This window comes from Jaculus jaculus, chromosome X (assembly GCF_020740685.1).
Source record: "Jaculus jaculus isolate mJacJac1 chromosome X, mJacJac1.mat.Y.cur, whole genome shotgun sequence".
NCBI classification, from domain to species: Eukaryota; Metazoa; Chordata; class Mammalia; order Rodentia; family Dipodidae; genus Jaculus; species Jaculus jaculus.
The window spans coordinates 5,964,334-5,978,921 of NC_059125.1; the positions used below are offsets into that span (position 1 = coordinate 5,964,334).

Genomic DNA, 14,588 nt, shown 5'->3' on the forward strand with positions numbered 1-14,588 from the left:
TAGGGTTTTCTGGTTTAGTTTGACTAAACCTAAATTTCACTTGTAGCAGGCCAAAAGATGCTGGTTAGTTTATGAAATCTAGTTTTAAGTATAAGGAAAAATTAAACATTTTCTCAGTATGTAGATTTGAAAGACCAATTCTTAAATTATGAAATATTAAGAGAATATATTATAAAAGTTAATTTTCCAGAGTTTATAAGGAGCATAAACTACACAATTACTTCTGTGCACATCCTTATTTATTAACATAGGAAGATCTTTTACCTCCATCCGATTCAAATCACGAGGTTGTTGGTTTGCTGGCATTGACTCAGAATAAGAATCAAATATTGCACACTCCCACTTGGGTTTAGGGAAAGCTAGTAAAAAGAACAAAAAGAATGCATAAGAATATTTATTTACTAAAGCCATAGTGGTATTGTCTATCTGTGCTTGTGAACTATGACAACAAAGTAAGCTAGCTCCTATATACTATTTATATAACCAGTCATGTCTAGGAATGAATTTAAAGTTCTTTACAAATACACCTGGTATTTCATTGTCTTCATGTTACCCATGCGGAAATGGAGAAATAGGATAGTTAAGCAACTTCTCAAAGTCACATAGCTAATAAAGAGTAGAGACTTGAAGTCCTAGTAGTCATGCTAAAGAATTTTTGCTCATGTTACAACATTAGTCATCACTACCAGAATATGCTGAGTTCTAACCATGCTACTAGCATAATATTTAAATATAGTGACTACAGATGGTTTGAATAATATGAGCATTAACCACCAAAATACTTCATTTTAGCTATTGTTGGAAACAAATAAGATCTCATAATAATGTGCTTGGCCAGCCAGTAACCATTAGAAAGCAGGCCCCAGCACCCTTACCCACCCAGCCCTACACACCAGTCAGCACCCTGGGAAGGAAGCCCTGGTACCCATACCCACTTGGATCATGCATCAGTCATCCAATGTCCAGCAAGAAGTAGGCCCCAGCATCCCTGCTCACCCAGCCCACAAGGAAAATGCCAGCCAGTGCTCAGCTATAAGTGGGCTGTAACACCCTGCCAAGCTGGTCCACCTGAAAAGTCAGTCAGTACCCAAGACGTCGTCCCTCCACCAATGACAGGGAGATTCCAGGAGTTTAGAGCCCACCTTGCAACCTAGCACCACATACACACCAAGCCTCTACAGCTAAGCTTCAGAAAGGGTCACAAGTGTAATATGAAGGATCTTCTACAGTTAAGCTAATCCAGATGTACTGATAGATAAGTAAGGAGCCACACTACAAATGAGCCTAAATAGCTTCAAGGAATGTAGCCATTAATGAAGTGGCATGTAAGAAGTCCCACAGAAAACCAAATACTACAAGAAAAGGGGATAAATTAAATCTGGAACACATGTGGAAAAAAACAACAAAGAAACACAAAGATTCTGAAGGAACAATCCACCATGACCCACTTGCAGACTTCTGACTCTCTATGGAAGGCAAAACCACAGAAATAAAGGGAGTGATAGAGAAAGAATTGGGAATCCTACAAGACTGAAACAAGCAGAACTAAGATCTTGACAAGACAGTCTCCAAAGTGAAAGAAACTGTTATCACATTAGAGAAAAAAGTCAAAACATGGAGGACATATTAAGAAAATAAATTAGAACATTGAAGAAGAACCAAACAAGAATTCTGGAAATGAAAGAAACAATCTGTCAAAACTCACAATGGAGGTCATTACCAACCGAAAAGATCATGCGGAAGATTGAATTTCAGAAATGGAAAACAAAGTTGAGATGATAATTCATACAGATATAAAGAAAAAAATCAAGGAACATGAACAATACGTCCATGATATCTTGAATGCATACCCAAGAGACCAGACCTGAGAATCCATGGGGTAGAATAGGGAGCTGAAATATCATCTAAAGGAGCTGAAGGATTGTTAAATGAAATCATAGAAGATAACCTGCCACACCTAGAGAGAGAAGTCGACATATGCAAACACAAGAGGTATTCAGAACCCCAAACACCCTTGACTAGAGAAGAACCTCTCCACTACATCTCATAGTCAAGATGTCAGAAATCAATTATACCAAATTTACTGTATTCGCTAAGTTCAAAACTAATTAATAAAAAATAGAATTTTGTAAAAAAGTGAAGAAATAATACTAAAAGCTGTAGAAGAAAGTCCCAACTCATATACAAAGGCAAAAACATCATAATAACTCCAGATGTTTCATCAGCAACTCTAAAGTCAGAATAGCATAGAACAATATATTTGAAATCCTGAAAGTAAACAACTTCCAACCAAGAAAGCTAAACACAGCAAAATTGTCTTTCAAAATTTATGAAGAAATAAGAATATCCCAAAACAAACACAAATTAAGAGAATTGATGATATCCAAACCAGCACTATATAAAAAATCTTATGGGAATATTATATTAAAAGGAAAGATAAAAATAGTCTGATCCATGTGGATGAGTATAACCATGCTCACCAAGAAAGGAACAGAAGAACAAATACTTGAAAATGAATCAATCATGTTTGACACAGCTAGTCAGCACACCTCCAAGACTAACAAGGGAGGTAAAAAGGAAATACCCAGCCAAACAGAATTTCACTGGAAAAGATCATAGGAAAAAAAAAAAATCTCTCAACAAACTTTAAATAATCTCAACTCACCAATAAAAAGACACAGACTAACTGACTGGATTAAAAAAAAAAAAAAAAAAAAAACAGGATCCAAGTATCTGTTATATTCAAGAAACTCACATCAGCCAGTGTGGTAGCACAAGCCTTTAAACTCAAGAAGCTGAAATAAGAGTACTGCTATGCGTTCAAGGCCAGCCTGAGCTACAGTGAGACCCTGCTTTAAAAAACCAGAGAGAGAGACAGACAGACAGACAGATACTAGATTCCCAGAGCTAGCAAAGACATCCAAAAACTGAGTGTCAAACGAAAACAAACAACCTACTAAGCAAATGGAAACAAAATAAGTAAGTGTGGCTATTCGTATATCTGATAAAGTAGACATCAAACCAAAGTTAATCAAAAGAGACAAAGAAGGGACATGATATATACATAAATGGAACAATTAATCAAGAAGCTATAACAATTGTAAATATTTATGCACAAAATACTGGGGATCCCAATTTCATAAAACAAACACTGAAAGGCATAAAAGGTCATATAAGATACAATTACTGGGAGACATTAATACCCCATTCACATATTTCATATTTAGGTCATCCAAATTAAAAATCAGCAAAGATACTTCAGAGCTAAATAGACCACCAAGATTTAAAAGATAGAGAAATTGCTATTCAAAACATTCTTTTTGGTGATACACAGAAGCTTCTCCAGAGTGTGTTTATCATCATATGTCACAAAGCAAACAGTACCAAATACAAAAGAATTGAGTTAATTCCTTGAATTCTATCAGACCAAGTAGAATAAAACTAGAAATTAACAGCAAGAGAAATTTCAGCAACACACAAATACCTGGAAAATGAACAATACATGTTTGAATTAAGGAAATCAGGGAGAACATTTTTTTTAAAAATTCTAGAAATCAGATCCTCTGGGAAACTTTTCCTAAGAGGAAAGTTTACAGCCATGAGTGCTCACACTAAAATCTTAGAGAGATCTCAAATAAACAAGCTGATGATACAATTTAAGGTTATATCAAAAAAAGCAAGAAGCCAGTAGAAAGTAAGAAATAATAATTAGGGCAGAAATTAATGAAACAGACTAAATGAACAATATACAAAATCAACCAAGTTGGTTCTTTGAAAAAGTTAACAAGATTGACAAAACCCTAGCCAAACTAACCAAAAGAAAGAAAGACAGGGTATTTCAAAAATCTGAAAAACCTAGATGAAAGAGATACATTTCTAAATGCATATGACCCAACAAAAATAAAAGTCAGAAGATATAAGTAATTTAAATAACTGCATAAGGAGCAGTGAGATGTAAGCAGTAATAAAGCATCCCAACAATGAAAAGTGTGGGGCCACATATGGACTCACTTTTACTTTCTGTAAAACATTTAAGGAACACCTAATACCAATACTTCTCAAACTATTCAATAACATATAAAGGGGAGAAATAGTACTAAACTCATTCTATGAAGCCAGTATTACCTTGATACTAAAACCAGATACAGATAAACAACAAAAAAGCCAAGCAAGGTGGCAAGGAAGCTGAGGTGGGAGGATTGCTTGAGTCCAGGAGTTCTGGACTGTAGTGCACTATGTCAATCGGGTGTCCATACTAAGTTTGGCATCAATATGGTGACCTCTCTCCAGGGAGCATGGAACCACCATGTTGCCTATGTAGAAGTAAACTAGCCCAGGTCAGAAACAGAGCAGGTCAAAACTCCCATGCTTAGCCGGGCGTGGTGGCGCACGCCTTTAATCCCAGCACTCGGGAGGCAGAGGTAGGAGGATCGCCATGAGTTCGAGGCCACCCTGAGACTACAGAGTTAATTCCAGGTCAGCCTGGACCAGAGTGAGACCCTACCTTGAAAAACCAAAAAAAAAAACAAAAAACTCCCATGCTGATCAGTAGTGGGAATGCACCTGTGAATAGCCACTGCAATTCAGCCTGGACAACATAGCAAGACCCGTCTCTTATTTAAAAACAAAACAAAACAAAACAGCCAGGTGTGGGTGTGCATACCTTTAATCCCAGGACTCAAGAGACAAAGGTAGGAGAATCACTGTGAGTTTGAGGACAGCCTGAAACTACATAGTTAATTCCAGGTCAGCCTGGAGTAAAACAAGAAACTACCTCAAAAAAAAAAAAAATACAGACAACTTCGCCTCATGAACAGAGATACAAATTTCGCAACAAAATGCAAACCAAGGGCTGGAAAGATGGCTTAGCGGTTAAGGTGCTTGCCTGTGAAGCCTAAGGACTCATGTTCCTCTCTCCAGATCCTACATACACCAGATGCACAAAGGTGAGGCAAGTACAAACTCACACATGCCCACTAGGTGGCGCAAGCATCTGAAGTTTGATTGCAGTGGCTGATGTCCTGGCAAGCCAATTGTGTGTGTGTGTGTGTGTGTGTGTGTGTGTGTGTGTGTGTGTGTGTGTGTGTGTCTAAAATGATAAATAATGAAAAATGCAAACCAAATTCAAGAACACATTAAAAGCTTTATACATCATGACCAAGTTGTTTTCACCCCAAGGATGCAAGGTTGAATCGAGAAATGCAAATCAGTAAGCATAATTCACCAAATAAACAAATTTTAGGACAGAAATCATATGATCCTCTTGATAGACGCAGAAAAGGCATGCAACAAAGTTCAGCATGCCTCACAATGAACGTTTTGGAGTAATCAGGAATAGACAGAACATACCTCAAAATAATGAAGGCTATATATGACAAACTTACAGCCAACATTATAGTGAATGGAAAATAGTTTCTCTAAGATCTAGAATGAGACAAGGATGTCTCTATTTCCATTTTTATTCAATATAGATCTCAAAGTCTTAGCTAAAGCAGTAAGACAAAAAAAAGGTATAAAAGGTATTAAAATAGGGAAAGTAGAAATGAAAGAACCTTTTGCAGATGACAGGGTTCTATACATAAATGACTCTACAAGAGCAATGTTAGATTTAAAAAACACTTTCATCAAAGCTGACAGATACAAAATCCACACACAGAAATCAAGTAGTTTGGGGGCTGGGGAGATGCATAATGCTTGCCATACAAATCTGTGTGCCTGATTTCAGATCCCTACATCCCACAGAAAAACTGGAAGCTGTGGTGAATTTCTGTATTCTCAGTGTGCTTACAATGAGAAGGAAGGTAGGGAGGTAGAAACAGGGAAATTTATAGAAGCTGACTAACAAAGGAATGAACAATGAGAGAATCTACATCAAATGAAATCAAAGGCAAAGAACAACCCAAAAGATGTCCTCTGACTTATATATGTGTGTTATGGCACATGTGTGTCCATACTCACAGAAATGTGTGTACACACACACACACACACACACACAACAAATAAATAAATAAAATCAGTAGAGTTCTATATTCCAACAATGAACTTCCTGGAAAATAAATTAGGAAAAATAACCTATTCATAATAACTTTGAAAAAAGTAAAGTACTGGGCCAGGGTCTTTAATCTCAGCACTCAGGAGGTAGAGGTATGAGGACTGCTTTGAGTTTGAGGCCAGCCTGAGACTACCTAGTAAATTCCTGATAAGCCTTGCTGGAGCTAGACCCTACCTCGAAAAAAATTAAAAAATAAATTATCTATAAATAATCCTTACCCAGGACTTGAAAGACGGCTACAATAAAACATTAAGACACTGAAAAATGTAAAAATGTAAATAAAAGCAGATACAGATGTCAGATGCTCGTGGAATGGCAGAATCAATATTATGAAAATGGCTATATTACCAAAAGTAATCTGCAAATTCAACATAATTCCCAATCTTCCAATGATGTTCATTTCAGAACTAGAAGGAAAAAAAAAATCCAGCAATTCATATGGAAACACAAAACCATGTATTGCTAAAGCAAACCTAAGTGAAAAACACTGCTGGAGGTACCATAATTCCCAACCTAAAATTATATTTCAAAGACACAGTGATAAATACAGCATGATGCCAGCACAAAAATAGATATGAAGGCAATAGGATAGGATAGGATAGGATAGGATAGGATAGGATAGGATAGGACAGGACAGGACAGGACAGGACAGGACAGGACAGGACAGGACAGGACAGGACAGGACAGGAGAGAGGAGGAGGGAGGAAGAGGGAGGAAGAGGGAGGGGGAGGGAGGGGGAGGGAGGGGAAGAAGAGAAGAGAAGGAGAAGGAGAAGAAGAATAGAATACCTAGAAATCTACACAGTTCTGGCCACCTAATTTTTAGTAAAGGTCTCAAAAATATACACTGGGGGAAAAAAGACATCTTTTTCAAGAGATGCTGCTGACAGACCTGAATATCCACATACAGAACAATGAAATTAGATCCACATCTCTTACCCTGCACAAAAATCAATTTAAAATCGATCACAAAGAATTTAATTTAAATACAAATGCTGAAACTACTAAGAAGAAAACAAAGAGAATACACTGGAAGTCATGGGCATAGGTAAGAAATTTCTGAACAGGACTCAAGTATCACAGAAAATAGTATGAATCAACACATGGGACTACATGAAATTAAAAGGTTTCTGCACAGAAAAAGTAACTATCATCAGAGTTAATAGACAACCTATAGAAGATAATCATTGCCAGCTCTTCTCAAGACAGAGGATTGATACCTACAATAAAGAAATACAAAAATCAGCTCTAACAGCTTGCTAGTAGAGTCTTTAGGGTCCTTTATGTATAGAATCATGTCATCTGCAAATAATGATAACTTGATTTCTTCCTTTCCAATTTGTATCCCTTTTATGTGTGTCTCTTGCCTTATTGCTATGGCTAAGACTTCCAAAACTATATATATAAAACTATATATATAAAACAGTGTGGAGGTTCCTAAAGCAGCTAGAGATTGATCTACCATATGACCCAGCTATAGCACTCCTAGGCATATATCCAAAGGACTCATCTCATTTCCTTAGAAGTACATGCTCAACCATGTTTATTGCTGCTCAATTTATAATAGCTGGGAAATGGAACCAGCCTAGATGTCCCTCAACAGATGAGTGGATAATGAAGATGTGGTACATTTATACAATGGAGTTCTACTCAGCGGTAAAGAAAAATGAAGTTATGAAATTTGCAGAAAAATGGATGGACCTGGAAAGTATTATACTAAGTCAGGTAACCCAGGCCCAGAAAGCCAAGCGCCACATGTTCTCCCTCATATGGGGATCCTAGCTACAGATGACTGGGCTTCTGTGTGAGAATGAAAATACTTAGTAGCAGAGGCCAGTAAGTTGAAAAGGAGACATAAAGGGTGGAGAAAGGAAGAGAGGAGGATACTTAATAGGTTGATATTGTATATATGTAATTACAATGATTGTAATGGGGAGGTAATATGATTGAGAATGGAATTTCAAACGGGAAAGTGTGGGGGTGGGGAGGGAGGGAATTACCATGGGATATATTTTATAATCATGGAAAATGTTAATAAAAATTTAAAAAAAAAAAGAAATACAAAAATCAAACACCAAAAAATTAAAACTGCCAATTAATAAATGGACTAATAAAATGAACAGATAGTTCTCAAAAGAACACAAATGGCCAACAAATATTATTTAAAGTGCCATTCAACATTCTTAGCCATCAGGGAAATGCAAATTGAAACCACTCTGAGATTTCATTTCACCCTAGTCAGAAATGACATCAAGAAAACAAGGCTGGAGATATGGCTCAGCAGTTAAAGTGCTTGCCTGTAGGGCCTAATGACCCAAGTTCAATTTCCCAGTGTCCACATGCAGCCAGATGCACAAAGTGTTGCATACATCTGTAGTCCATTTGCAGCAGCTGGAGGCCCTGGCACACCCATCTCTCTGTCACTCTCCTACCTCTCCATTTGCAAATAAATAAACATTTTTGAAGGAAAACTAATGACAACATAGATCCTAGCAGAAAAGCCACTACTGTTGTATGACTAAATGTATGTTGTGCACATCAAATTGTTCTCTAAATGTTTATATAATGTTTATTCCCATAGATTGGTGCTGCCCTTACCTTTGGTCAAAGAAGGTACCTTTTGTTGTTTGTTTGTGTTTTTTGTTTATTTTTTGAGGTAGGGTCTCACTCTACCCAAGGCTGGTATTCACTCTGTAGTCTCAGAGTGGCCTCGAACTCACAGCAATCCTCCTACCTCTGCCTCCCAAGTGCTGGGATTAAAGGCATGCACCACTACACCTGGCTGAAGAAGGTACTTTTAAAAATATTTTATTTATTATTTGAGGGAGAGAGAAAGAAAGAAAGAAAGAGGAGACACAGAGAGAATATGTATAGGTGTGGCTCCTACCACTGCAAACTCCAGATGCTGTATGCCATTTTGTGTATCTGACTTTATGTAGGTACCGGGGAATCAAACCTGGGATGTCAGACTATGTAAGGCAAGTATCTCCAACCACTGAGCTACGTCTCTAGCCCCAAAGAAGACTCTTTTGGTAGGTGGCAGTGACTACTGGGAGACTCAAAACGCATCAATATGCTAACAATAAGGGACTGATGAGTGCTCAGCACTAAATTAGAAACCTTTATTGCACCCTCCAAAGCTCAGGGAACATTGTGGAAGACAGGGTAAAAAGAATTTAAGGGCCTGAGGATGGGAAGAAGTACTTTAGGACACTATCTTCCAGACATGAAGTGTTTGTTACTTTATGATCTCACAGTGGCTGTCATTAAGATCTGCACAATCTTTCCTTTAAATATTTTTATTTATTTGGGAAGAGAGCGAGAGAGAAAGAGAATGGGTACCAACCAGGGCCTCTAGCCACTGCAAATGAACTCCATACTCATGTGCCATCTTGTGCATCTGGCTTATATGGATACTGGTAAATCAAACCTGTGTCCTTAAGGCTTCACAGGCTAGAGCATTAACCACTAAGCCATTTCTCCAGCCCAAGACCTGCACAATCTTGAACTCATCAAATTTTCAACATGGATGATGGATGAGGGAAGAAAATGTCATCAAAATAGAAGAGGGACTAGTTGGAAAAGAGTTCAATCAGCAAAAGATGCAGAGGAGGAGAAAAGAGAAGGTAATGGGAGTGAATTATGATCAAAGGATATTACGTTCATGTATGAAATTTGTCAATTAAAAGTCTTTTAATCCAGGCATGGTGGCAGACGCCTTTAATCCCAGCACTCAAGAGGCAGAAGTAGGTGGATCTCTGCAAGTTTGAGGCCACCCTGAGAATACAGAGTGAATTCCGGGTCAGCCTGGGATAGAGTGAGACCATACCTCAATAAAACAACAACAAAAAAGGTTTTTTAAAAAGAAAACTAAAGACAACAAATCGTGGCGAGGTTATGGTAAGAGAGGAATCATTCACTGCTTGTGAGAGTATAAACTGGTGTAGTCACTATGGAAATCAGTATGGAAGTTTCTCAAAAATCTAACAACTAGGGGACTGGAGTGAGGGCTTAGAGTTTAAGGTGCTTGTCTACAAAGCTTAAGGACACAGGTTTGATTCCCTAGTACCCACATAAACCAGACACACAAGGTGGGCACATGCATCTGGAGTTCATTTGCAGTGGCTAGAGGCCCTGGCAAAGCCATTCTCTATCTGTCTCTTCTCTATTTCTCAAATAAATAAATATGTATATATGTCTAAATTCTAAAAACTGGACTACCATATGAGCATATAGCTATACCACTCATGGGCACATATCCAAAGGATTCTATACCCTATGAGAGAAATATTTACACATCCATTTTCATTGCTGCTGTAGTCATAGTAACTATGAGATATAATCAACTGAGATAACCATGAACTGATGATGGTAGACAATAAAAATGTGGTACATATATACACTGGAGTTTTACTCAGCTGCAAAGAAAACTAGTTATGAAATTTGCAGAGGAATGGATAAAATTAGAAAAGATCATGCCAAATGAAGCAGCCCCAGGCCCAGAAAGATAAAACTTGCCACTCTCTCTCATATGCAGACCCTAACATTTACATCTGTATATATGTGAATAAGAGGATCCAGCGCAGACATAGGATATGCAATAAGATAGGATACTATGAGAGGGAAACATGAAGTAAAGATTCAAAAAAGGGGGGTGTGGACAGAAGGAAACATGTTTGCAAAAGCAGAAAAGAGGCTACAAAGGAGTCAGGGTGCAAGGGGAAAGAAGGGTTGGAGAAAAAGCAAGTAAAGGAAACAAAGAACAAAATGTGTTTGAACACCATCATAATGTACCCTTTTCTTTGTATATTAATGAAAATAGCAATAAAGCCCAAAATAACATCATAAAATAATTCTCCTTGGTTAGTAGGACAAACAAAAATAAAAGAATAAATTTTTGCTCACTAAGAAATAAGAATCACATTACAGGTCTCTTCTAACCTAATAATAACAATAGTGGCTATTAACTTGAATACTTAATGAATTAATATGAGGAAAGCTACTTGATAAGCTAATTACTCACAGCCAGGCTATTTCTCAGGAGCAGATTCTGCTTCACCTCTTTGTCACAAAATAATACAGGGTCTCATTCACTCTATCTCCGGCTGACCCGGGATTCACTATGTACTGTCAGGGTGGCCTCGAACTCATGGTGATCCTCCTACCTCTGCCTCCTGAGTGCTGGGATTAAAGGCTTGCACCACCATACCTGGCTCTTTTTTTTATTTACTTGAGGGAGAGAGAGAGAAAGCAAAAGAGGCAGATGGAAACACAGAGAGAATGGGCGTGGCAGGGCCTTCAGCTGCTACAAACGAACTCCAAACACATGTACCACTTTGTGCACCCGGCTTATGTGGGTCCTGGATAGTCAAACATGGGTCCTTTGGCTTTGTAGGCAAGTGCCTTAACTGCTATCTATCTAACCAGCCCCAAACTGCCCTCTAAATACTTACATTTATGCCTATATGTTGAATGTTACTCTCACTCTTGGTTAGAGAAGCTTCTCTTTGCAGATGGCAATGACCACTAGAATGACTCAAAACTCATCATAGTGTTGAGCAGTGACCGTGAAGCATTTAGCACTGAGACATGTCTACCATACCCTCTAAGGCTGAGAGTCCATTGAGGAACAGATGGTGGAAAGAATGTAAACACCAAAGGAAGGAAGGAGTGCTTACAATACTGCCTTCCAGAAACAAAGCAGCCATGGTATTCATGACCTTACAGTGGCTGATACTACCTACACAAGACCTGTGAAATAGGAGGAAAAAGATGATGACATCAAAATAGAAGAAAGATTAGTTAGAAAGAAGGGATTTAATGGAGGTGAACTGGGAGGGGGAAATAGGAGGGTAGTGTGAGGGGATTATGATCTTGGCATATTGTTTATATTTATAGAAGTTATCAATAAGTTTTTTTAATATTTTATTTTTATTATTTGAGAGAGAGAAAGAGGCAGGCAGATAGATAGACAGACAGACAGACAGATAGATAAGGCAGATAGATGAGAGAGAGAGAATGGATGTGTCAGAGCCTTCAGCCACTACAAACTCCAGACACATGTGCCACCTTGTACATCTGGCTTATGTGGGTACTAGGGAGTCAAAACTGGGTCCTTTGTCTTTTCAGACAAGCGCCTTAACTGCTAAGCCATTTTTCCAGCCCCAACAGAAGTGTGGTGTTTTGTTTTGTTTTGTTTTTTAATATCAAAGCTAAGCATGGACACACACATTTGTAATAATCCCAGTCCACAGAGGGCAGAGACCAGAGGATTGCTGGGGTTCACTGACAAACAGTAGCTCTGGGCTGAGAGAGAGGTGCATTTCAAGGAAATATGTAGCTAGAAATACAAGGATACCTGATAGTCTTCTCTGTCCTCCACACACATATATGGGCTACATGCATCAGGACACCACACATTATTATAAAACACATACACACACACAGAGAGGCATGTGCAAAACTACTGGCACCAAGTACAATTCTTATTTCTTTATTTCTTAAAAAACAAGCTTGGGCTGGAGAGATGGTTTAATGGTTAAGCACTTGCCTGTGAAGCCTAAGGACCCTGCTTCAAGGCTCAATTCCCCAGGACCCATGTAAGCCAAATGCACTAGGGGGTGCATGCGTCTGGAGTTCCTTTGCAGTGGCTGGAAGCCCTAGCACACCCATTCTCTCTCTCTCCCTCTCTCTCTCTCACTCTCTCTCTCTCTCTCTCTCTCTCTCTCTCTCTCTATATATATATATATATATATATATATATATATTTCTCTCTGCCTCTTTCTCTGTCTATCGCTCTCAAATAAATAAATAAAAATAAATTTAAAAATGATGTGTACCAACATACCTGACATACATATGTGTGTGTGTGTGTGTGTGTGTGTGTGTGTGTGTGTGTGTGTGTGCATTCATATATTTAAAAAGCAAGCTTGTTCATTTTTGAATGCATGAAGTTATCAACCAGATTTAGGCACTTTGATAAGCTTGTAAAACTGGACAAATTTTTTAGAATGCTGAGCATAAACCAGTTAGAAAAACTTTGGAACAAGTGAGAGCCAGGGGCCACAGCAATCACCCAGTGGCTAAAGGACTTGTCACACAAGCATGAGGACCACAGTTGGGATTCCCAGCGCCCATGTAAATGTTGGGTAAGTGTGATAGTGTCTGCCTATAATTCCAGCACTTGGAAGGCAGAGACAAGGGTTCCCCAGGACAAGCTAATGAGCTAGACTAGCTGAATCAGTGAGCCTGGGGTTCAAGTGAGCGACCCTACCTCAGTAAATAAGGTAAAGGGTGATCAAGGAAGACACTTGACATCAACCTCTGACCTTCATGCACATACACACCACTCACACATACACATGCAAAAAAAAAAAACGTTTAAAATGCTTTTAAAAAATCTAGACATGGCCTAGAGAGATGGCTTAGTGGTTAAGGAACTTATCTTCAAAGCCAGAGGAGCCAGGTTTGATTCCCCAGGACCCATGTAAGCCAGATGCACAATGCAGTGCATGCATCTGGAGTTGGTTTGCAGTGGCTGGAGGCCCTAGCACAACCATTCTCTCTCTCTCTCTAATAAATAAATAATGTTTTTATTTTTAAAAAAAAACAGGATTCCATAAAAATGTACCAAAAACTGAATAGGATAATTCACATTTTGCTGACTCAGTAAAAGCACAAGAAAGGAGGAGATATGTGGTGGTTTGATTCAGGTGTCCCCCATAAACTTAGGTGTTTGGAATGCTAGGTTCCTAGCTGATGGAGATTTGGGAATTAATGCCTCCTGGAGGGAGTGTATTGTTGGGGTTGGGCATATGGGTGTTAGAGCCAGTTTCCCCATGCCAGTGTTTGGCACTCTCCTATTGCTATTTTCCACCTTACTTTGGCCAGGGGATGATGTCCACCCTCCACTCATGCCATCGTTTTCCCCTGCCATCATGTAGCTTCCTACTGAGCCTGTAAACCAAAATAAATCTCTTTTTCCCAGAAGCTGCTCTTGGTTGGGTGATTTCTGCCATCAATGTGAATGTGACTGCAAAAAGATGGTTCTAGCTTTTTCTTTTTCTTTTTTTGGTTTTTCGAGGTAGGGTCTCACTCCAGCCCAGGCTGACCTGGAATTCACTATGGAGTCTCAGGTTGGCCTTGAACTCACAGTGATCCTCCTACCTCTGCTGCCCGAGTGCTGGGATTAAAGGCGTGTGCCACCATGCTTGGCCTTCTATTATGTTTTTACATGATTCTTCACCTATGTTTATTATTGTGTGAAGCTCAAGAAAAAGCTAGAGCTGAGCGTGGTGGCACACGCCTTTAATCCCAGCACTCAGGAGGTCAAGGTAGAAAGATCACTGTGAGTTTGGGGCCAGCCTGAGGCTACATAGAGAGTTTCACGTCAGCTTGGGCTATATAATGAGACCCTATTTCCAAAAACCCCACAATAAACCCTTAAGTCTTGCCTAAAATACACTATATCAGGGATGAGTTTTTTATGATCTCTAATATTTTCTATTAGAAATATACCATTATTATTATTCAGTATT

At 38.7% G+C, this 14,588-nt stretch overlaps 1 protein-coding gene across 4 annotated transcripts in view; it reads right to left on the bottom strand.

Annotated features, from left to right (window-relative positions):
• Positions 1-14,588, bottom strand: part of Reps2 (RALBP1 associated Eps domain containing 2) — a 293,602-nt gene that overhangs the window by 112,551 nt on the left and 166,463 nt on the right. For all 4 annotated transcript variants that reach the window (XM_045140337.1, XM_045140334.1, XM_045140335.1 and 1 more), the window contains exon 9: positions 265-359. In XM_045140337.1, coding sequence (XP_044996272.1) covers positions 265-359 — 95 coding nt within the window. The remainder of the gene's footprint in view (positions 1-264; positions 360-14,588) is intronic.